Source organism: Pistacia vera, unplaced genomic scaffold, assembly GCF_008641045.1.
Source record: "Pistacia vera cultivar Batoury unplaced genomic scaffold, PisVer_v2 Contig650, whole genome shotgun sequence".
Lineage (NCBI taxonomy): Eukaryota > Viridiplantae > Streptophyta > Magnoliopsida > Sapindales > Anacardiaceae > Pistacia > Pistacia vera.
Window position 1 is genome coordinate 199,973 of NW_022196502.1, and position 25,036 is coordinate 225,008.

A 25,036-nucleotide genomic window follows, 5' to 3' on the forward strand; every position below is an offset into this window, starting at 1 on the left:
TCTATGTTGAGACATGTTTGATCGTTTTTCCCTAGCTAATCTTTCCGGATCAGGTTCCAACTCATCTTCATCAATGTCCACCGCTATAGTATCTCTAAAAAAAATGTTGGAGTCTAGTGGTTAAGATGTGGATGAGTAAGCCAAGTTTCTTGTTGCGTTTTGCTTGTCGAATATAACTTCATGTAGTTCTTTATCAACAAGTCCCTTATGTGGGAAGTCCTTTGCCCTTGGGTTCTGCTGTTAATGAAAACAAACATACATTAAATTTCATATTTCCCAAAAAAATTCGTACAAGTTACTTTGTAGTAAAACTCATAAAAATTTGAAATTTACCTTTAAATAATCTTGCCAAATCTCTTTAGGACATGTTGGAGTTTGAGACTTATGATCCCAACCGAACCCCGTATATTGAAGTAGAGCACGCCAAGAGTTATATACCCCTTTCAAGCAAAAATAATTAGAAGATAACTCTTTGACTTCAATTTTCCTCCTTATTTTAGTCCATAATTTATCACTAATAATCTTGTACTCAAAAGTTTTAATTGAAGTACCATGTGATGTTTTCGCACGCTCAGCCAACTGAACTAGAAACTCATGGGTCATTACAGCATCCCAATGAATAGTCACTCATCTAATAACAGTAGGTAGAGAACAACAACCAAGATTCAAACATCATAACAATCAGCACACATATTCAATACCAACATATCCAAATTTAAACCTTAAAAACTAAACAGATGCTCCAGAACATGCTTTTTGACTAACAAAATATAATCTTACAAAATAGAGAGAAATGATTACCTTGTTTGACCCAACAATAGTTGTAGGGGTAAGTAGAGGGGATACTACGGACTAAGTAAACCAACAAGGTCTTCGGTAGAATTCAAGTGCAGAAAAACGTCGGAACTTTTTCTTTTACCCAAAGTTATAATCAGTCCTGCAATCGTGGGCTGATTTACACCCCAATTGTTCATAGCATCCTATTTAGTTATTAGGATCAAATTACAATGCTCAAACTACAATATGAAATTCACATAAGTTAGACAAATCCCAAAAAACCAAAATGTGTGTTCCGTAATTATCACAAACTCAAAGGACAACCATAACACAATCATGTCCACGCATTTCAATTAAAATATAATTGACTGCAATTGGAATCGACAGTGACAACCATACTTCTCAAACTAAAAGGTGTGTTCTATAATTATCACAAACTCAAAGGAAGGCCATCAAATTCATCCAAATTGATGTATTCATATTATTCTCTCCTAATCTTATTTTTATGCTATGATTATATACGTAACTCAAGAATACTATAATTAGAAGTTCAATTAACAAAAGACACGTTTCTAAGTGACATACCTAACAAGTAACCCATAAACATCACATATGAAAACCAAAAGCAAAAGTTTGATAATTTTTCATAGTTTGAAGTTAGCATAATTGTGTATTCCTCAGATTATAGATATCATATTAATTTTTCACATAAATAGATAGTTTTTGTATTAATTTGCACATGTAGCTCTCACTTTCTAATGGTTAAACTGCATATGAATCTTTTTTCAAACAATGTTAACCGTTAACTAATTGTCAAACTCTTAGATGTTATAAAATAATTGCCAAATCCCGATTATTAAACAAAAGAAAAAGTAACTGTCATAACCAATTGTCACGCTTTCTAAAGTGTATTATATCAAGATTCTATTTCAAACAAACTCCAAAACTAATTAAATCCAGTATCACATTTGGAATAAACTTTATCTTGATACATGTACAAGTATAAACAAATAAACAATTAGTATGTCTTTAATAATTTCTTGAATGATTATTTTTATTATTATTGTAAATGTCTAAATAAACTCTAAGTTCTAGAATTATGCTCATCAATATTAAGATTTTATATATATTTATATAAAGGTTATTAATACTTACAACTCCTAAAAGTGGGCTTGGGTAGAACTCAATCACACCAGAACACTTCTATAGCAACACAGTCAATAACCCACAACTTCACCCACACCAGAGCAGTCGATCACACTTCTATTCCTTACCAGCTACAATAATTTACAGCTACATTAATAACAAAAAATAATCTACAGATACAAATCAATAACACAACCAGTTGGCCTTCACCAGTCCTGAAACACTGACCTTTATAGACGCTTCACCAAATTCACAGAAGTCGATCCAGCTTTATCAGATACTTTATCAGATAAAATTCAAGCCTGTCAACATGTGATCAATATGGTTCATTCTATGATAGGAAAAGGATATTTTCATAATATTTCATTAGTATTTGAATTTTGTCTAAGTTCGAAGTTGCCAAAACAGCAATTTCAAACAATATTTTAAGATCAGATCACCAAAATAGACAACAATGTTAAAAACAAATCCAAACACACGCCATTTAGAAGGAAAGGCATCGATGCACAAACCAGAAAAATCACCAGACGGGGAAAAAGGGAAAGGAAACTCACTTGACGATTCCTCGAATTAACGTGGATACTAAACAAACCATGGAAATTTGAAGAGGCAACACTAGATATACCAAAAGAAAAGACTTGAACTGAAACCCATTAGATTCATGCATAAACTCCTTTTCTAGGTCATTAGGAAAGGAGTAAACCTGCGTTCAGGCATTTCATCAAAATCATACCATCGGTACTATCTCTGCCCCAATTTGAGAAGATAAAAGAGATGGGCCTTGATTCAACTGTTCAAACAAAATACATAATGTTTTCCAGGTAGTGTGTAACCTGAAGTTATTGATGAAGATGGTGTTGCCGGTCAATTGGAGAGGATTGGCCGGTGAAAATCGTTAGGGATTGGGATTTTTCAATTGAGTTTAGGGATTTCAATTGGGTTTTAGAAATCGATTTTACATTGTCAATGTGGGGGGTTGTGCGAGGCGAAAGACGAAGAACAAGAGGAGGAAGAAGAGCCGAGGCTCAAGTATCAAAAGATGGGAGGTTTACGACTGGCGATAGAGCAATTAAGAAAAGGAGTTGAGGGAGTTGATGGGAGAGAAGAAGAAATGTTTTAAGTTGAATAGGATTGGAAAATTAGAAAACAGGTCCAAGCTATTTTCATTTTCAGGCAAAAAATATTATTTGAGTAGGATTGATTTTCAAATTAGATTCCCTCAATAACTAAACAAACACTTATTCAACTATTTAATCTAAATAGGATAGCAGAATAATGATTCAAAATACCGCAACAAACAAGCCCACAAGTATTGATAACCTGATTTCAAAATCTTCTGCACCATTATGCCATGAGCATCTTGTTAACGATTCAACAAGTCATCATTGATAAGTGAAAATACCTGAAGAAACCACTGCAAATTAAACTGTAACAAGTTGGTCACCTTTTGAATTTAAGGCAAAGGACTGATCACCGCAGAAAAGAAAAAATATAAAAAAACATATAATGGTTCCGGAGCTTTACAAATGGACAAACCTGAGATGAACGTACATCAAATGAGGTATGTAATTCTTTGAATTTTACTCTCTTGCTTTCTAGATGTACCCAAAACATTTGAGCTCGGGGCAGCTCTTAAGCCACAAAATTTCAAGCAAAGTAAGGTTCAGAAAACCCTTTGAAGATAGCTACTGCAAGTCTGAGAAATTTTCAATTTTTAGCGAAGTTAGAGAGGTAGGCAACATCATTTCCATCTCTTCTTCCGGAAAGGACATTACTTCCAAGTATTTAATAATGCAGAGTTGTCTAAGAGATGTAAACTTCAAGAGCAGAGACGGAAACTTCCTTTTAACCATGCACACATTGCCAAGCAGTAAGCCCAAGTCCATGATCTAAACTGGGATTAAAAAAAAAATAATACTAAAATTGCAGTCAATTTCTTACAGTAGGCATCAAATTACTTTACCAAATGAAATGAAACGACATATAAGTATTAATACCCTGATTTCAAAATCTTCTGCACCATTATGCTGTGAGCATCTTGTTAACGATTCAATAACTCATCTTTGATAAGTGAAAATACCTAAAGAAACCACTGCAGATTAAACTGTAACAAGTTGATCACCTTTTGAATTTAAGGCAAAGGACTAATTACTGAAGACAAGAAAAAATAGAAAAAAAATATAATGGTTCCGGAGCTATAGAAATGAACAAACCTAAGACGAATGTACATTGAATGAGGTATGTAATTCTTTGAATTTTACTCTCTTGCTTTCCGGATGTACCTGTGATCTCTCTTTACTTGAGGAATGTGAGCTATCTTGGACCACTCCTCTTTTTTTATCTCTTCTGCACCATTTTCTTTTAGCAGATGACAATTTATAATATACAATTGCAAAAGTGAGGATGGCAAGCCCAAAACATTAGAGCTCAGGGCAGCTCGAAAGCCACAAAATTTCAAGCGAAGTAAGATTCTGAAAAACCCTTTGAAGATAGCTGTTGCAAGTCTTAGAAATTTTCAATTTTTAGCGAAGTTAGAGAGGCAGGCAACATCCTTTCCGTCTCCTCTTCTGGAAAGGACATTACTTCCAAGCATTTAATAATGCGGAGTGGTCTAAGAGATGTAAACTTGTGCAACCCCCACTGAATTAATGGCTTATAGACAATCACATCTTCAATTGTAAGTGATGTGAGGTTGGCAGAAAACCTTTCTCCAGAGAAAGAATGAGATTCTGGCAGTTGCAAATTCCAAGAGAGCTGAGCCAGTGCATACGATCAGGCAGAGCTAAAAGTTGATCACATCTGCAGAGTGCAACGGTTAGACTGGTGCTGGGAAAGCCTCCATTTGGGAATGAAAAAATATTCCAACAATACCATATAGAAATCAGCTGAAGGTGACTTAGATTGTGTAGGCCCTCACGTATAAATTTAATATAGCAACTGCGGATTGCAATGTCTCGAAGAGATGTATTATTGTGAAAGCTCTATGCTATTGACTCCAATTGTGAACAATTCTTGACCTCTCCAGACAAATCTGATTTATCCAAAAGTGTACAAGCTCTTCAGAATAAATATTTAAATGTTCTACTTTTAGGAAATTTCAGCCCTCCCCAAGATAAAATTCTGGTTTTGCCCCTGTGGAGAACTCTGTCATTACACTGCATTGTCATTAAGCTGAAAACATGATAAGTCATAAATTATAGAGTTAAATTAGGCAAAGGTATAATAGTAGGTATGATCAAACTCAATTATATAAATACCAAACTACTATTAAACTTTTCATTACCTGATATCAGACTTACACACTATCACCTCCATTTCCTCACATATCGTAAAACAGGCTTCATAAACTCTTTGTCTGAATTAAAATAGTATAATTTAAAAAGTTGCAGTCAAATTTCAGATAGAATGTATTACATTCAACTTAACCAAACAGAAAGAAATCCATGCAAAAGCACTAATTACCTTCACTTCAAAATATTACCGATTAAGCGTCTTCTTGACAATTCTGTAACTAAGTATTGATAAGCCAAATTACTAGAAGAGTTGAATGAAAAAATGTTAGTGACAGTTCTCATCAAGTCATGGCACCGATTAACAAAAGCCAACAGAGGGAAAAAATTACAGAATTAAAACAAAAAAAAAAAAAATCATTTAACTAAGGAAAAGGAAAAAGGTCTAGAAACTGCGGCTTCATTGACTTCCAGTTCAACTAATTCAGCAGCTAATTTTTTAGTAACTAATTCAGCAGCTAATTTTATAGTAACTAATTTTAAAGATGTAAGAACCTGACATACCAGGATTAGTGTGTAAGGAAAGAATGAAATAATTCTCTGATGTTATTCTATTTTCTTCATTTCTGAGATAAAGGAGAGCTCATTCTTCCTCCTCCAGATCTGGATCAGAGATGAATCTGCCATCTATTCGAATGCGAGGAATGTGGGCTATTTTGGACCAATCTTGACCTTCAGTCCTTTTGCACCGTTTTTTCAACAACGGACAACCATAGATATATAATTGTAGAAGCGACGATGGTAAGCCTGCCTCTGGAAAGGATGTGAGATTTGGACAATCGCTGATAGACAAATATTCAAGAGCTGAGAGGTTTTTAAAACCCTCAACAGATAGGAATTTCAATCTCTGGAACCTTGCAAGGGTTATCCGAGATAGAGAGGTGGGCAACATCATTGCGTTATCATCTTGTGGAAAAGACACCACATATGGGCATCCTCTGATCTCAAGGTTTCTCAGAGATGTGAGTCTTTGCAAACCCCACTCAAATAGTGGCTTATAAAAATTAAGATCTGCAATAAAAAGTGATTTCAGGTTAGTGGGAAAACCTTCTTCTGGAATGGATGCAATATCTGGACACTGCCGTATTTGTAATTCTTGAAGAAATTTGAGGTTGTGCATGTGGTTCGGCAGAGCTTTAAGTTTCTTACATCTCTCAATTGAAAAAACTCTTAAGCTGGTCTTGGGAAGGCCTTCTTCTGGAAAGGAAACAAGATTCGGGCAATCCCATATATAAAAATCACGAAGACTGCTAAGATTGTGGAGGCCCTCAGGTATGAATTTAAGATTGTTACATTTACAGAGCTTAATATATCCGAGAGAAGTGTTATTGCGAAATCTGTCAGCTATCATCTCCAGCTTTGCACAATCAACAATGTTGAGGTGTTGAAGTGTATCCGGTAACTCGCCTCTGGTTGATAAGGCTGTGAGCTTTGTGCAACTCCAAATCTCAAGGTGTTTAAGTGCCACAAGTTGTTGGCCTATGGATGATATGCTCGTGAGAGATGGGCACTCAGAGATATACAAGTACTCAAGACTAGATGTATCGCTACTGTGCACTGAAAAAGAAGAAGATGAATGAGAAGTACAAGTATTCTCTTTAAAATCCAACAATCGCAGCAATTTTTCACAATTTTTTATCTCAAGCCATTTTAAAGAAAAAGGTAGCTTGTCTTTTACAATGAATCTTAGAGAACGGCAACCTCCAATTCGCAATCTTTCAAGAACTGCATTGTTACCCTGTATTCCCTCAGGCAAGGACAATAGAGCATTACAATTTTCAATCACAAGGACACTCAAATTGGGAAAGAAAGCAGCCTCTGGAAATGAAACAAAACTTGGGAAATTTTCAATATATAGTTCTTTGACAGAGGTGAGGCTGTGTAGCCCTTGTGGTTGCTTCATATGATGAATATCTTTATCCCAGAAACATAAAAGTTCTTCACAATCAACAATCTTCAGATGTTCAACATTATGAAACTCTTGTTTTAACCAATTTCCAACGTCTCTGATATTTGCAAGAGTCATAGACTTCAGTGACTTAGAATCAATCTTTTGACAACTGCACACAATCTCTTTGCATCCATCTATTTCTAGTTTACAGAGCATTGGGAAGCTTGAGAATGAAACCACCAACTGCAAACATTGAAAAATAACAAGCTTATTTAATGAAGGAAGATGACCAGGTAATCTTCCAGAGAGTTTGGGGCATCTTATAATGGAAAGCTCAAGAAGGCAAGGAAAATTTTCAGGTAATCTTCCAGAGAACTTGGGGCATCTTACAATAGAAAGCTCACGTAGGCAAGGAAATCTTTCAACGTGCTCATTTTCTTTGATAGAATCCCAAAGCTCCCATTCATCCAAATCCACTAAAGAAAGAGTCTCCAAACTTTGAAAAGGCTTTGAACAACCTTCCCCATAGATCTCTAGACCTATACTTTTAAGTCCTGTCATCCCCTTGATGGTTAAGTCTTTAAGTGACCCTAAAAGCCCCAAAGAAGGCAAGGATGTAGAGTTTCTACAGCTTTCCAATTTTAGGGTCACCATATTAGAGAATGATGGATCTCCTAACCAAGAAGGAATCTCTTTACCACCATAACCTTTAATAGTGAGCTCTTTTAGATTTCTATGAGGTTGTAGCATGGCAAGTATATCCTTTTCCAGTAGATTATCTCTTGAGTCGGAAAATTGTGAACTCCATTGTAGCGACAATACTTCTAAATCTTTCTTCTCACTTAACAAGGCCTCTCTTGCATCATGAGAACTAGTCACGTTTTCTAATCCTGAAATACGAAGTTTTCCACAAAGGAACTTTAAATTCTTCAATTCTTTCAAACCAGCTCCAGTTTCTTTACCCACAACAAAATCAGACAATGTCCAAAGATGTTTCAGATTTTTTATTCCAATAGGCATTTCTGTTATTAAGTACACATTTGTAATATCGAGATGATGAAGATTGATCAACGTCCCTATTTCCAAAGGCAGTTTCTCGAGACGAGAACAAGCATTTAGAAGCAATGTTTCCAAGTAGAATACTAAACTCAATGAACCTGGTAAACATCTAATTTTAGTGTCAGAAAGATCGAGATACCTTAGAAGCCTCAACTCTCCTATAGAATTGGGTATCTCAGTGATATAATATTTAGATAAAGATAGGGCCCTTATATTTTTTAACTTGGGCAACAAATCAGAAATAACCCTATCAGATATGTATCGACAATGACCATCTAGTGGCAATGGTAAAAATGTCCTTAGGCAATTAACTTTATCTAGAACGTGAAACTTACTTTTACTATCATAAGAACCAGTGATGCAAGAAAAATGACGAACCTTCTCACATCCTTCTGATTGCATATTCGCCTCAAATTCATCCTCTAACATAAAAGTACCACCTCCAGCAGCCCATTCAGCCAGGTCATGAATAAGGTCGTGCATTGTAACAACAGAAGGATCATCTTTCGAAGGTAGAAGCAATGCCTTGGACACTAAGGCATCAATGCATTCACCAGCTAAATCACTCAGCTCCTTCTTTTTCGCGGAGTGAAGAAATCCCTGTGCCATCCACAAATGAACTAATTGCTCCTTGTCAATTTTATAATTCTTTGGAAAAATTGAACAGTAAGCAAAACAACTCTTAAGATGAAATGGAAGATGAAAATAGCTTAATTTTAAGAAAGGAAGAATAACAGTTTTGTCTGAAAAATCCCAAAGTTTGCTATCCAATAATTTCACCCACTCATCCCCACTCTGCTTGAGTCGTAGAAGCCCACCCAAAGTTCTTGCAGCCAAAGGTAGTCCTCTACACTTCTCGACAACTTTTTCACGGATTAATTCCAGATTTCGCAGTCCAGAAACAACTCTGCTCCCACCAACATGATTTTCAAAAATACCCCAACAGTCATCGTCCGAGAGAAGCTTCAAACTGTAAACTTCGCCATTTCCAATCGTTAAAGCAACGTCTCTGCTGCGTGTGGTCACGATCATCCTACTCCCCGGTATGCCACCCATAAGGGGAGATTTTAGAATTTGCCACAGCCCATAATCAGTCGACCAAACATCATCCAAGACCAGCAAAAACTTTCCTCTAGAAATTGCCCCTCTCAGTTGGACCTGCACCTCATTTAAATCCTTGAGATCACAGGATTTGCCAGTGATTGATTCCAGAATTGTCTTGGAGATTCTCAGAACATCAAAATCATGGGAGACACAAACCCATGATTTTAGAAGGAAGTCTTCCACTGACTAATAATTGAAAAACATCAGAACTAGGGTAGTTTTACCAAAACCTCCCATCCCCCATATAAATATAACACAGAAGTTAGCATCACTGGATTCATCTGTCAATAACAAGTCAAGAATTTTGGCTATATCATCATCTCTCCCAATAACAGCAGCTTCAGTTGGCACACATGTGCTGGGTGGTCTTTGCCAACCACCAGTTAAAGAGCCTTCAGCAATTTCTTTCAATCCAAGTCCCTTTTTTTCTTCACAGATATCTTCCAAATGGCCAGTGATCTCTTCTATCTTGGACTTCATATCAAGCTCGATGTTGATTGGTTGTTCCACCACCAAATTCCGCCGAAAAAATTGATAGGAAAGTCCATCCAGGAAATCCTCCACATCATAGGCCAAGACCTGAATATCATCTAACCATTGGCTCACACACACGTTCTTCACTTGCTTCTCCTCCGCATCATTAAGCACTGCCCGAACCGTCAGCAATTGCTTCTTCAGCAGCTTCAGCTCTGAACGCAACCCATCTTCACATCGTTTCAGAGATGCCAATCTCTCAAACAACACTTCAAATATTGGAGATAAAAATATCTCTCCCGTCGGCATGGTTGAACAAGAAGAAAAAAAGATTATCACACAAGAAGAAAAAAGATTATCACGACAAGAAGAAGAAAAGATTATCACGACAAGAAGAAAGAAAGATTATCACAACAAGAAGAAAAAAAGATTATCAAGAGTAACCAATCTCAAATTGCAGATCTGTAAATCGGTTCTCAATAGTCTTCTCTTTTTTTTTTTTGGGTAATTTTTCTTTCTCAGTAGTCAATAATTCATCAAAATCCTAACTTATAGCCATGACCACTGTGAAAAAGTGTACTGATTGTTAACCTAGCCCCACAGTAACGTACTGGTTCACTGGTTATCCTTAGATCGTGGTCCCGTGAACCATGGACCATAATCTACGGCTGTCAACGCCTCTTTTTGGGACCGCATTATCGGTGTTAGCAAAGCCAGTAACGTTACAGGAGATAAGGTAAATCTTTTTGTCTTAACATATAATAATGGGAAAAAGCCACTATTAAATTTAGAAATTTTTTTTGTGGGTCCATCATCCATGTTTGCTAAATAACTATGGGTGCGTTTGATTTATTATTTTGGGTAGAATTTTGGGGATAGTATTGGATAATTAAATATAGTAGTATTAGAGGTAAAATTTAAAAATTTATTAAAAAACCCCCTAAGTTTGCTAATTTCCTAAATACCCCAACATGTAAATTGATAAAAATACCTCCACCACCTGTAGTACCAGATTCCGGCTACCACCGTCAGAATCTGGCCTGAAAATTGCGTTACGACACAGACCGATCAGATCTGTGTCGTAACGCATCATTTTCCAGCTAGATCTACGGCCTGCCGTGGCCGTCGACGGCCGGAAAAGGCCAAAACGACGGTCATCTTTGGCCGCGACGGCCAAAGATATGGCCGTCGTTTTTGGTCAACGATGGCCAAGATTTGGCCGTCGTTGACCTCAACGAAGGCCATTTCTTTGGCCGTCGTTCACGTCCAAATCTGACATTTTTCGACCAAATCCGTGGTGGATCTGACCGAAAAAGGCCAGATCGGTGAACTTCCGTCCATTTATGGTTGGCAGGTTGGCCGTTGTACAGATTCCAGTTACCACCGACGGTGGTTGCAGGAATCTGGCGAGTATGGGTTGTAGGGGTATTTTTGATAATTTTTAAACTTTTTTTTTAGGGTATATTTGATGAAATTAATAACCTTATGGAGTCTAAAAGTAATTAAAAAAATAGATTAATATTCTTGGAATAATGTGCCAAACATTATTTGGAGAATAAGATCCAAAATTTAGATAAAAATAATAAGCCAAACATAGCCTATAATAATACGCATGGCAATCATAATTGTTTAACGATTCCATTTATTCAATCCCCTGAAGTTTAATTAATTACAAAAATGCCTCAAAAGTTTCTAAATTAACATAAAACCTCATGTCTTTAAATTTTACATATTAAAATAAATTGTAAATGGGCAATTCGATAAACATCTATAAACTTCTAAAGGTGTATGTTAAGATGATTCACTAAACTTATCTATAAATTTGTAAAAATGTATGTTCATCCACTAACCTTGTACTAATGATAGAAAACATTTATAATTATAAAAACATGATATGGTAAAAATCTATAAACTCGAAAAGGTGTATGCTCGGACAGTTTACTAACCTTGCACTGACAGGTGACAGCAGAAAAAATTTATAATTTCTGAAATATCAGAGAGTTTTTTATAATTACATCAAACTTGAGGGATGAAGGCCTTTTAAACTCTTTATTTAATTGATTGCTTCCTAGTAAAACCGCGTGGTCTCCACCATTTGACGTTTTGTTTGTAGCATCTTCTAATATCCTGTCAAAATATTCTTTTATTTAGTTTGGTTTAGGCATGGGAATACTATTATTAATATTCACCATAAAGTTAAACCCTAAATATGATTTAGGTTCGTTTGATTCACTATTGAGAATACTAATAAAGTTAAACACTAAAAAATAGCTTATTTTTAAAATATTATTCTATATTATTTAATTTCTTTTAAACCCTCCTAAATTTATTAATTTACTAAATATCCTTAAATATTTTTTTTAGAAATTACAAAAATACTCCATCATGGGTGGGTTAAAGGTATTTTTGTTAACTTTTAATATTTTATTATAGAGGTGTTTAGTAAATAAACAAACATATGGAGTATTTTTGTTAATTTTTAAATCCTACATTGTAATACCCGTCTAATTTAACTTTTTTCAAAATATTATTCTAAAAACTATCAGAATAATGAACTAAACGGACCTTATTTTCAAAATATTATTCTATATTATTCAATTTCTTTTAAACCCCCCTTAATGTGTTAATTTAACTAAATACTCCCAAATATTTTTTTTAGAAATTGCAAAAATACTCCGACCACCCTTTGGTTATAGTGGCCGGCTGTCCGTATTTAATGGGTGGGTTGGGGGTATTTTTGTTAATTTTTAATATTTTATTATAGGGATGTTTAGTAAATAAACAAACATAGAAGATATTTTTGTTAATTTTCAAATCTTACATCGTAATACCCGCCTAATTTAACTTTTTTCAAAATATTATTCTAAAAACTATCAGAATAATGAACCAAACGGACCCTTATCTTCAAGTTTTGTGTTCAAGTACCCAAGGACCAATTCTGATCGTTCATAGTCAAAATGAAAAAAAATAAAAAATAAAAATTATTCACAAGTCAGCGGTGAAAATGAAAATTCTAAATAATGAGACAATATTAATTAAATACTCGGAAGTTATAGCCATCCAAATTTTTACTGACTATAAAATTTATGAACATTCCATTCTTCAAAGCACCTCTTTCATGTCACTAGGCATGCATATTCATAGTAAGTTGTCAAGTTCTTTCAGAGAGTAGGGCACGTACAAAAGAAGAAACTAACACCATCTCAAAGCATTAGAAATTAATATTTCTCTCCTATTTTGTAATGCTTTTTTTTTTCTTTTTCTTTATCTCATACTTTTTTAAGAGAAAAAATAAAAACCTACCAAGAAATTCTATGTACAAAAAAGTATACAATGAACTTGATTGGTATTCCTGTAACTAACAAGAAGTCAGTGACCCTAGACAAATGGGGTTTCAAAATCTTCATCCATGACTGCTCGTTTGACACAAGAACTGAAAGTGTCGCCCATTGGAGCTTGTACCCCGTTGGACGCAGATGACAGGGCCACAATTTGAACAAATCAACACTATCTTTATTTATCTGCTATATGCTTTCTTTTGGTCTCGTATGATCTTGTAATCGCTAGAAAGAAAAAAGAAAAGAGAGCAATTAGGGCTTCAAAGAAATTCTATGTATAGAGTACAACAAAGAAACTTGAATGGTATCCTTGTACCTAACAAATCAGGAAGGATCCAAAAATTTCTGTTATGGTGGATCAACATAAAAACTAATTACACATTAATATTTTTGTCTATTAATATTTTTTTTAGAGTGGGTCAAAATCCAGAAATTATATATATTAGTATTAAAAAAAAAAAAAAATCCAGGGTGAGCCAAAAACTAGGCTGGATCCGCCCCTGCTAGCAATGATTCAGTGACACCGGACATTGTACTCAACAGCGGCTTCTTTATATTACCACCACTGCTTGAAACAAGTTTCAAAAGTAGCGCAAATGGTCGGGTCCTCCCATTGCAGGCCGTCCCACCATTGTTGCTCTCCCTTGATAACAATTCTTCCTTCTTTTGAGCTTTCAGAATCAAGCGGAAGCTTCTTGAGCTTAGGGCATCCGATAACTTCAATTTCCTTCAAATTGGGGAAGGGCAAGGCAGTCTGATTGATTCTCTGCAAGTTTTGAAGATCTCGTATTACAATAGATTCTAGTTTTTGGAATGGGATACGACCTCGCACCCTTTCTGGAAATTCACCCAGTCTCCCAACACTGATAAGGTCTTCCATATCAGAGCAATTAGATATCAAAATACGCCTGAGGCTTTTTGCAAGAATAAGCCATGTGAGGTGCTTCAGGTTTGAGCAAGACTTTATGTTTACTTCGCGAAGGTTACGGAAATCACATATTTGGGCGTTTTCTCCGTCTTCACAATTAATCTGCAACTCTTCCAAATATTCACAATCCGAAATATGTAATCTCTCGAGATTCTTCAAATCTGCTAAAAATATTTGGATGGACCTATGGGTTAAGTTTTGAAGGGATAAAGATTCCAAACAACTCACCAAACTGCGGGAGCTCAGAAGTCTTTCGAGAGCTGGAGGACTTCTTATTCTGATGTCCAAACTATTCAAACGTCCCAAACGAAGCAGCTCTTCTATCGAAAGTACTCCATCTAGATCCATTCTCAATGTCTGTAACTTTGGGAAGTTGGATAACAGATGTTGCGAATTTGTTTGGAGTTGAGATTTGACAAGGCTTTCAACTCTTCTGGCAATTCTTTGACCCCGGTGCTTGATAGATCAAGATGCTTCAGCGAAATCACTTTTGAAATCTCCGGCGGTAGTTCAGTGAGGGAGGGATTATTTGACAGATTTAGAAGAGTTATAGGCAATTGAAAGATTCAAAGGAAGAAGAGAGGAAGAAGCAATAGAGTGATGGCTGAGGAGTGCAATGGAAAAGACAAAAGCTTCGGTATTGAGAGGGAGCTTTGGCAAATTGGCAGGGTAGTGGAAAGAGAAAAAACTTTTAGGACTACATTGTGTTTTGTAAAAGAGACCTAGCCAAAAACAAAGAGCAAACGACATGTTCCCACTTGAATTCATATATTCTAGATTTTCACTTTTAAATTGAGAGAAAATTGTTTTATATAACGGTCAACGGTAAAGTGGTCATTTGTAAATCCAAGCAAACCCAAATTCAAAACACAAAAATCCTCTCACAGTAGCCGCCCACCATGGCCTAGTCGACTCCCATAACTCTTCAATCGTATGGTGAGTCGAAACAATGCGAAGTGCGATCAAAGCCAATCATTCAAAAATCCAAATCAAAGCAAAATCCAATCAAATCGAAGCCAAAAACAACTAACAAAACACAACCCAAATGCAATGGTAGGTGGTGGTATCTCGAACGCCAATTAGCGAGGTGTTAGAACATGAGACTATGGGGGTTTTGAAGAGGAGACGCCAATGATCCCAAGGATGGTGACTGAGGAGAGTTTTGGTTAAATTCTTTGGGTGGAAACATGTCGTTTGCTCATGACCAAATTAAGATGCCCCTCTTTCGTTATTTAGGAGGTATAATGGAAGTTAACTTGTTTTAATAAATCATTTCAAATTGATCACAAAACTGCTAGAAGATTAAAGCTTAATTTGAAATTGTTGTAACTTGACTTTTAATTAGGAGTCAAATTTAAAAATAATCGATTTTCACTAAAATCAATCAGGTGTTTGTTTTACTTAATTTCAAAATTACTGTTACCAAAATATGTATTTTTAAATATTTTAATTATTATGAAAACATATTTTAATATGAAAACATATTGATAAACCTTCCATGCGAACGTATAAACATTAAAGAAATTAAAAGAAAGTGAAAATTTGATCGTGCTTGTACTTCAACACTTATCATCAAGGCCTGAATTCTTAATAAATAAAAATATCATTTGACTATCTATATAATTAAGCTGTTAACAAACAAAACCTTTACGATGCGTTTATTTCCCTATTGTTGCCATATCCTATTCTTATCATTTCTAAAATACGTATTTGTTTTCCTATTCTAAAAATATTATTATATTTTATTCAATTTTTTTAAACCTCCTAAGTTTGTTAATCTAATTAACACCCCCCAAAAAAAGTTTTAAAGTTAACAAAAATACCCCCATCCACCCACATTAATTTGCTAGATTTCGGTCACCACAGCCGAAAGGTGGCCGGAATCTGGTATAATAGCACATTATCAGCTGATTTGGTCGGCAGTGTGCCGATATAACCATTTCTGGCTAGATCCACCATGGATCTGGCCGGAAAAGCCAAGATCTTCGGCTAAAGATCTGGCCATCAGCTAGTCATCAATGGCGGCCAAGATATGACTATCGTTGACGACCAAACATAGCCAAATCTAGCCGTAGATTTAGCCTTTTCGGCCAGATCCACTATGGATCTGGCTGGAAAAGGTCATCTTGGAGCACAACGAGCTAGATCTAGCTGGTCGTGCGTCGATACAGTGACTCCAGCCAAGGGTGGTGGCCGACTACCAGTATTTAATGAGTGGGTGGAGGTATTTTTATAATTTTTAATGTTTTTATTATAAAGGTGTTTAGTAAATTAACAAACCTAGGAAGTATTTTTATTAATTTTCAAATTCTATCTGGTTATTACCATTCAACTCTTACTTTCTCAAAAATACTATCTAAAATGCTAAAAATTTTGTTCTATCTAAAACCGTGTGGACTGCACCACAAACTAAGTCTTACTAACAGTCAATCCTGCAATAGTTTTAAATTTTAATTCGTGATTAACAAAAGTCACCAGCCGCAGATATCAATTGTTTCTTTCACTAAGCAATCAGTTCTTACCCTCAAATTCTTTTTACTTTCTGAACATGTTCAGTGAAAGGCAAAGGCAATTTCAGGGAAGAAAAGGTGTAGACTTTGTCAAATTGACTCAACTACATGAGGAAATATCAGTCCTTCTGGTGCTGATGACTTAAAAAAAGTTTCATACAGGAACTCGTTTCACTTCATTGTTCAGCAGACAAAATTTCCAAGCTTTATTAACCTTACTGAGTCAAGTAAAATCTGGTTTAGACTAATGCTGTTCGCTGCCTAATACTGCCAAGTTTTAAACCTCTTTTCTGGCTCCTGAAATTTAAACGCAACTTCTCCGCAGAAAACTTAATCTGGCCTTGTCATATTGACCCCATTACAAATATGGTCTTTGTTAAAATCTAAAAAACAAAATGAAAAGTCACTTTCATCTGATTTTTTATATTTCCAAACAATTTCAATCGCAATGCAATGGCAATTTCTCTGAAGAGAAGGTCTGGACTTCGTCACATTGACTCTGGTAAATCGATGAGAAAGACAGTGGACACATCGACAAATTAAAGTAACCTTTCCTTAGATTCCTCTTTCCTAACCAAACATGCTTAATTAATTAATACAAATGTTGCAGTTTCTCTTTAGAAAAGGCGCACCTTATTTCTGATTGAATGGATATAAAGTTTGAACTTCACTACTTTACTCCTTAGATTTACATAGGATTATGCACAACTTCTATTTTATTGGGTTTGCAAAATGTTGTGTTTTAACAAATTCACTTGGGTTTAGACTCAAATTAACACATCGGATAATTTTTAACGTTATTTCACTTCTCTGGTACTAATTAGCAAATCCTTAATTATTTGCTTCCTTCACTTTTTTTTTTTTAACCACAAGACAAACCTCTGGGACAGGATCAAAAACAAAAGTCTAACCAAGACAAAAGAATTACACGAAATACTATCTTCCAATGCACATCCTACATAGGACAAACTCTGGGATAGGACGAAAACAAAAACCCATACAAAACCATCTCTAAAACATACACAAGACAATCATCATCAAAACAAAGCCAACCAACAAAAATTCACCCTTTAAAAATGCACTCTTTTTCTCATTTTAGAAAGAGCCAGTTGATATTTCAATTTTATTTTAATTTCCAGAGGCATTTGGTTAACTATGACTCTCATTTATTTAATTATTTTCATTCATATGTATTTTATGTCTCTTCATTCTTCAAGCATCTATTTGGCAGTGGAATATTTAAAAAAAAAAAAAAAATTGCCCCGAACAGGGCATCACTTGTAAAGAACATTGACTATGTATACATACAATTTAATTTTATTATTTTCAAAACACATGAATAGCACACAAATAGAAACATTGACTACCCATTTTCTGATATCCTACCTATACTCATCTTTCCGTCCAATTTTATTTCACATTACAACTTAATTTCTACTTTTTCTAAATTGAGTGTCGAAGTTGATCTTTTACAAGTTTATCCTCATCTTTTCCAAGTTGTTCAAGTTAAAGATGATAAGAACCTTGACATTGTTGGATGGTTTTCATTAGGCCATAATAATATTGAGTAATTAACTTAATGAGTTATTACATATAAGTCATTTTTCATTAAACATCCCTAAGTTTGATCATGATGTGTTTCTATGTTTGATCAATGGCCCCTTAACTCTACACAAATTGTTAGATCAATTTGTAACCATTAGATAAAAATAATATCAATGATTTAGATGTGTTGATGCAAGATTTACACCAACCAGAGTGATCTGATTAATCTTGGTGGAATCGGAACCGTTGTGTGTGTGATTAAAGATAACCAACAATTGCATATGAAAAATGCGTAAATGTAAAGAACACAATAAGTTTTTAAAGTAGTTCGGCAAGTTAAAACTTAAGCTTATGTCCACCATTTTTCTTATTGCTTAGAGAGCTTACAAGAATAATAATAAAAATACCTAGAACAATTTGCTAACCCCTCTCCCATCGTTGGAAGGGGTTTATATACAAGTTTGTAAACAAGGAAAGAGAGAAATTATTGGGATTGTAATCACTTTCAAATTGCAATTTTAATATTCTCGTGATTGTGCGCTAAGATTGCGCCAGTACTTCTGTTGATCTGATCTCTTCTAAAATATCTGAGATCTGAGCTTATCTGTGATTTGTCGAACAATTGCCAGATTCAGTTGCAACTAGCTTATGCTAGGTCGAGCTATAGCTCAAGAAGCTTATGATGAGGTCGGACAAGCGTTAAGTTGAATTGATTCTAGGTTGATTCAGACTTCTCCGAGCTTAATGGAAAAATCACACACAACATCTACCCCTAGTGTTCAGTGCTCGTTTCGAGCTCTAAAGACTAATTGCTCAATTTGACATTTAGCTCAAACTTCACAAGTTGTGTGCTATCTGCAGACTTGACTTAGCTTTGTGAGTCAACTATAGCTTTGGTCAACGTTAGCAAGGCTTAAGCTTTTTTTTTTGTGATATTCTTGATAAACTTAGAAGTTGAAATGAGGGGCATGTAATTTCCTTGTGGTCATGTTGCATTAAATGCAGCCAGCTTTTACAGTTACTATTCGTTGCACTTGGGCGACTACAGCTGTCCAAGCACGAAGTCGACTACAGCTGCAGAATTCCGACGATTGATTGCCTTTTGTGGATGATTGACACATGGATGCGTCGAGTGGCCAAGATTGCTCGACGAATGGAGAGCTGAGATTCGTCGTAAATCAACGGTCGAGATCGAATCCTTCCCTTTTGTCTCCCATGCTCACCATTATAAAAACAGGCATTTTCATTGGAATTGTACAGTTGCAAATATTTTCATACCTCAAAGTTGGTTGCTCTCTATTCTCCATCATTGCTTCTTCAGACCTATGGCAATCTTCCAGCGACTTCTCACCGTATTTCTCATCCAGTAAGGCTCTTGTTCTCATTCTTCTTTATTTCAAGCTTTCTTTGTCATTGAGGGTGGCCATTGTCATGGGCACGCTAGCTTTTTTAGGATTTTTTTTAGTAGACCCACTAGTTTGGGTTTTAAGAGGGTTTAGGGAGGTGGCCGCTGGAATCTTGGTAGCTCGCTCACACCTCTTGGTCATGCAAGCTATCTTGGATGCCTAGACTGAAAGAAAGTGTAGATAGGTCGTTGATATTTTAAGCTTTGACACTTGGTCACTTCTGTTTTTAGTATCCAAAGGCGTGCTTGTAATGATTTCTTTCTATTAGTATGCTCAAACATATACTATGTAAAAACATACATACTTTTTAAATGAAAAATAGTTGGGCCTAAAATTTTTTTCTTTACTTAACATATATTATTCTTTACAAAAAAAAAAAAAAAAAAAAAAAAAAAAAAAAAAAAAAAAAAAACTTAAACACAAGGGACAGTAATGCCATTTCTCTCTGCTTGCTGACGTCCATCTGACCGCTGTTTACATATTTCCTATAGAACATGGAAAAACAACGAGGTAAGCACAAAAATGCTCAGTAAGTAAATCCTCTGCTACTTATCCCTGAAACTTATTCTTGATTCTTTCCTTACTCTATTCTTTATTCTTTATTCTTTCTTGGTTCTTTCTCTGCTTCTAACTCTTACTGTTCTTTCCTTCTTTCTTTCTCTCTGTTCTTTCTTTCTAATTCTTTCTTTCTATTCTTTCTAACTATGAAATAGGTCATGGTATTATGCATGAATGAAATGTATATGCAATAATGCATAGAAATGCATTTTCTTTCTTCTTTTCTATTCCTTTTCTTTTCTGGTCCTTCTTTCTTTCTTTCTTTCTTTCTTTTCTTGCTAGCTCAAGCTCTTCTTTTCTTTTCTTTTCTTTGCTTGCTCAAGTTTTTTAATTATTTCTTATTCTTATTCTTATGCCGATAGGACTCGGTTGATGCATGGATTCGGAACCTTGACTGTGTGAGTGAGTATGATTCTTATCTACATGCACTCTTGCGGACTGTACAAATTCTTTCTTCTTCTTAGGCCACTCAATTAAGATGGCGTGCATGTAGGAAATTCTTCTTGGTACAACCCTCATCCATATGCACTCTTGCAGGTCCTACAAATTCTTCTTCTTCTTATGTCGCTCACTTAGGGCGGCATATGGGAAATTCTTCTTAACACTCATGGGTTCCCCATCGCGACAACCTATTCTTTTCTCTTCTTTAGCACTTTCTTTCTTTAATTCTTTAGTGCTATTTCTTTCTTTCTCTTTATTCTTAAAATTCTTTATTCTTTCTTTAAGTGCTCATGCATAAGCAAGTATATGCATGTGGATAGTTCATGCATATGTTTCTTTCTTTGGGGCAATCATATAATGCAAATATGCAATGTTGCACAAAAATAAGTTTCTCTACTTATGCATATGCTTCTCTCAAGCATTTCATCAAACAATAAGCATGCATACATAAACTCTAATTCAACTATAATTCTATTTCTTTCTTGGACCATCCATGATTGGAGTAAAACTCCTCTACAATAACTCTAAACCTGTACAGAAAAGCACTTCAAATATTCTCCTTAAATTCTTTCTAAGTGCAACCAAACTTCACTTGGTTACCACAATCCCAATTCTACTTCTTATGGCTAAAAAACCACTCATCAAAGGCCATCAACTCATCAACAATTACATTCTCAACAATCAATCTCAAAATCATAAGCATACACATGCATAACAAATCATTTGGTTGCTTAAGTCTTAGCTTGGGTTGGATTTACTTACCTTTTTGCTTGAGTTCTTCCACAAAAGCTTCATATCTTTGGTAGACTTGTTCTCTTTCTCAAACCCTAAGCATAAACTTAATAAGAATTCCATACTAACACCAATTAATCTCACACAGAACAAGAGTTCTTACCTCTTGATGCTTAGGATCAACTCTCTACCAAGATCAAACCAAAAGCCCTTAAATCAACCTTGGAAAATTGATGGAAAGATAAGAGAATTGGGGGTAAAGGTGGCATGTGGGATACAACAAATGAGAGGGTTTGTGTGCTTGAACCCTTAATATCTCATATAAAGATCACTCTTTCCCATTTTGCCCTTGCACTTCTTAGGGAATTCTGTCCTTGTCCTTTAATTCTTTACAAATTCACCCCCATTCTAACATATTCTCCATGAAATTTCCTTGTATTTCACTCCCCATTTTTCCTGCTAATTAGGGGTGGAATGGTCATTTTACCCATATGAAAAATTCTCTAAAAACTTCACAAGGAAACTCAGCCAACTCTTCGCCCCCGGCGAAAAAGTATAGAGCCTACGTCGCCCTGGCAAAGCTTCTTTTTCGCCGTGGCGAAGTCTGCACTTCCAAAAATCCGCAAGACTTCACCAAATTTAGGGCATCCAAGCAACTTTAACACATATCAATTCAACTAAGGGCCAATAAACAACATTTAAAAGCAAATGAACATGAATCAAAGATGTACCTCAAAGTGGATGTTATAGTGCTACCACCATGTTTTTGTCTAGTAGTCACAACAGCGAGATGCCAGCAAAAAGTAAAGAAAGACCTACAAAAAGCTGAGAGAGACTTGGCATAGTAGCAAGATACCAACAATAAGCTGACTTCCAAGCTTGCCACGGCTCAAAAAGCCGCATCGGATTGGGATCTAGCCGGTCGTGCCCTGGTAAGGCCTTTTCTGGCCATGGATCCATTCTAAACATTCACAATAATCTTTAAAGTAATATTTCTTTCCGTTAATATAATATACCCCTATAATAAAACATTATATGATCCAAACGCCCCCAAATTTTTATATCGATTTGTAACCATTAGAGCAAAACAATACCAATGATTTAGATGTGTTGATGCAAGATTTACACCAACCAGAGTGATTCGATTGACTTTGTTGGAATCAGAACCGATGTGTGTATGATGAAAGATCACCAGCAATTGGATATGAAAAATGCGTAAATGTAAAAGAACACAATTAGTTTTTAAAGTGTTTCGGGAGGTTAGAACTTAGACCTACATCCACTGTTTTTCTTGATTAGAGAGTTTACAAGAATAATAATCAAAATGTCTAGAACAACTTGCTAGCCCCTCTCCCATCGTTGGAGGGGGTTTATATACAAGTTTGTAAACAAGGAAAGAGAGAAATTATCGGATTGCAATCACGTTCGAATTGCAACTCCTATATTCTCGTGATTGTGCGCTATGATCGTCATTACTGTTGTTGATCTAATCTCTTCCGAAATATCTAGGATCTGAGCTTACCTGTGATTTGTCAAACAATTACCAGATTCGGGCTCAACTAGTTTATGCTAGGTCGAGCTATAGCTCGAGGAGCTTATACTGGGGTCGAACAAGTGTTAAGGTCGAACTATACCTTGTGGGATTTTGACTTCTCCTAGCTTAATGGAAAACTCACACACAAGAAACGTAACTATTGAGTTTAGTGGGTTTTAAATGGAAACATGGGGAGTGATACCAATAAATATGTCTACCGCACCTTTAAATGAATTTTATTTTTGTCTCCTTTTATTTTTTATTTTTTTCCCTTCCTTTCTCCTCAAACCCTTAAGAAATTATTTAAATAGATTTAATTATCTTTCGTTTTTTCTCTTTCATCTCTCCTCTCTCCTTTAAAAAAAAAAAAGGAAACAAATTATTAATATTTTAATAATATTTCTTCTTCGCTTATGCAATGAACTTAGAAAAGTCTATGTTTATCCTAAAATTACGTGTAAAGATGGATAAATACAATAAAAAAAAAAAAAAAAAAAAAACTTAAAAACTAAGTTCTATATGAAAACCGTGTGGACTCCACCTCCAACCACTCTACTAATTCACTCAAAAGCACTAAAACACTCAGTTCTTACCCTTGGATTCTTTTTATTTTTTGTTTTATTTTCTGAACATGTTCAGTGAAATGCAAAGGCAATTTCTTGGAAGAAAAGGTGTAGACTCTGTGAAATTGACTCAACTATATGAGGAAACATCAGTCCTTGAGTTGCTGATGACTTTAACCAAAAAAAAAAAAAAAAAAGGATATAGGAACTCGTTTGACTTAATTGTTCAGCATACAAAATTTCAACTCTATTGAGCGAACACATCTATGGTATTAACTAGCCCAAATTATTTGGTTCCTTCCCTCTTCGGCCCATTTGAGAAACAACCAGCGGATCCTTTCAGTTTCATTTTTCAGATGTATTTGGTTCACTTGTACTCTCATTTTTTTACCTTAATTTCATCTGTCTCTATTTTAAGTCTCCTCATTCTTGAAGCATCTATTTGATAGTAATGCCACAGAGAGCTGCACTTTTGATGCATTCTACCCACCTCTCATCTCTTCACAATTTCAAATTTATTTGGAGTTAGTCTAATCTGTACAATTCGAAGTAAAAAGTAGAAGTAAGATAACAATTCAAATGCATTATTTTCTAAACTCATTTTTTCGACTGATGTTCTTACTTAAAATCTTACTCTTGTTAAAATTTGTACCACATTGCCAGTAGATTATTATGGCATATATATATAGTTAGGTACTCTTATCCCTTGAGTTAACTTTTAGGAGTGAGTTTTATCCAAGTTTTTTGGTGTCTGAGGTAAATTTCTACTATCTCAAAAATCTCATTTTGTTATTTTAGCTAAACAACACCTTGTGTAGATGTGGCCTTCTGATTTGGGCTTTGTTGAGTTGTTTTGTCTGCTTATAATTCACTATTTCACAGGATTATGCTTGGGCCTGATCCTCTTAATAACCTGAGCTGGATCCACTACTTTTGGTATTGGAAGTGCTCTTACCAGCAGACAGGGATAAGTTCCAAAATTAATCCAGGGATTCATCCATAACAAAAAGCAAGATAATTAGGTACAAATTCTAGCAACAAACATTGAATCATTGATCCTGTACAACATTTAGTATACATGTTATATATAATGTATACACAAAACATTTTCAAATGTCAGAATTTAATGAAGTTCACAAATTTCTTTCACTCGCATGTTTATGCGTATCTCAGGGAGAAGGTCTTCGTTTGGGTTTAAACTCCAAGATAAAAAAAAAAAAAATCACATCAAAATTACCTTGCATTTGGGTTTAAACTCCAAGATAAAAATAATAATAAAAATAAAATTGCGGTTAAATTTCATACACAAGGCATCAAATTACTTAACCAAATGAAATGAAACAACATAAAAGTATTAATAACCTGATTTTAAAATCTTCTGCACCTCATGCTGTGAGCAGCTTGTTAAGTTATCTTTGATAAGTGAAAATCACCTGTAGAAACCACTGTAAGATAAACGTGGAACAAGTTGGTCACCTTTTGAATTTAAGGCAGAGACTAACTAACAAATACTAGATAATGGGGCTGGTCGGGCCAGGACTGGGTACCTCTTGAGCCAAGATTGGGTACCCCTTAACCTAGGCCCAAGCTTGACCCCATGACAAAAGCCCAGTCTTGACTTGGGCTTGTCATGGGTATGATAGGTAAAACCCAAACCTAGTTCGATAGACTTTTTGTAATCTCAATCCCGGCCCAAGCTCACCCATTTTTATAATGTGAATTTTTAAATATTAATAAATT

At 35.2% G+C, this 25,036-nt stretch overlaps 1 protein-coding gene and 1 pseudogene across 1 annotated transcript; one reads left to right on the top strand and one right to left on the bottom strand.

Annotated features, from left to right (window-relative positions):
• Window positions 1–3,449: 3,449 nt before the first annotated feature.
• Window positions 3,450–6,448, top strand: LOC116111806 (annotated as a pseudogene).
• Window positions 6,449–6,692: 244 nt separating this feature from the next.
• On the bottom strand, window positions 6,693–10,050 carry LOC116111807 (putative disease resistance RPP13-like protein 1). The gene is made up of 3 exons (XM_031397955.1): window positions 9,492–10,050; window positions 6,892–9,449; window positions 6,693–6,770 (listed from the first exon to the last, which is right to left on the bottom strand). Exons 1-3 carry the CDS (start codon window positions 10,048–10,050, stop codon window positions 6,693–6,695), a joined length of 3,195 nt encoding a protein of 1,064 aa, XP_031253815.1.
• Between the last annotated feature and the right edge of the window lie 14,986 nt (window positions 10,051–25,036).

Coding starts and splice junctions, on each gene's coding strand:
- LOC116111807 (XM_031397955.1), bottom strand. CDS start 10,050: ATGCCGACGGGAGAGATATTTTTATCTCCAATATTTGAAGTGTTGTTT. Junction 9,450..9,491: donor ATGGGGGATGGGAGGTTTTG/GTAAAACTACCC, acceptor ATTATTAGTCAG/TGGAAGACTTCCTTCTAAAA. Junction 6,771..6,891: donor GCCGTTCTCTAAGATTCATT/GTAAAAGACAAG, acceptor CTTCTTTTTCAG/TGCACAGTAGCGATACATCT.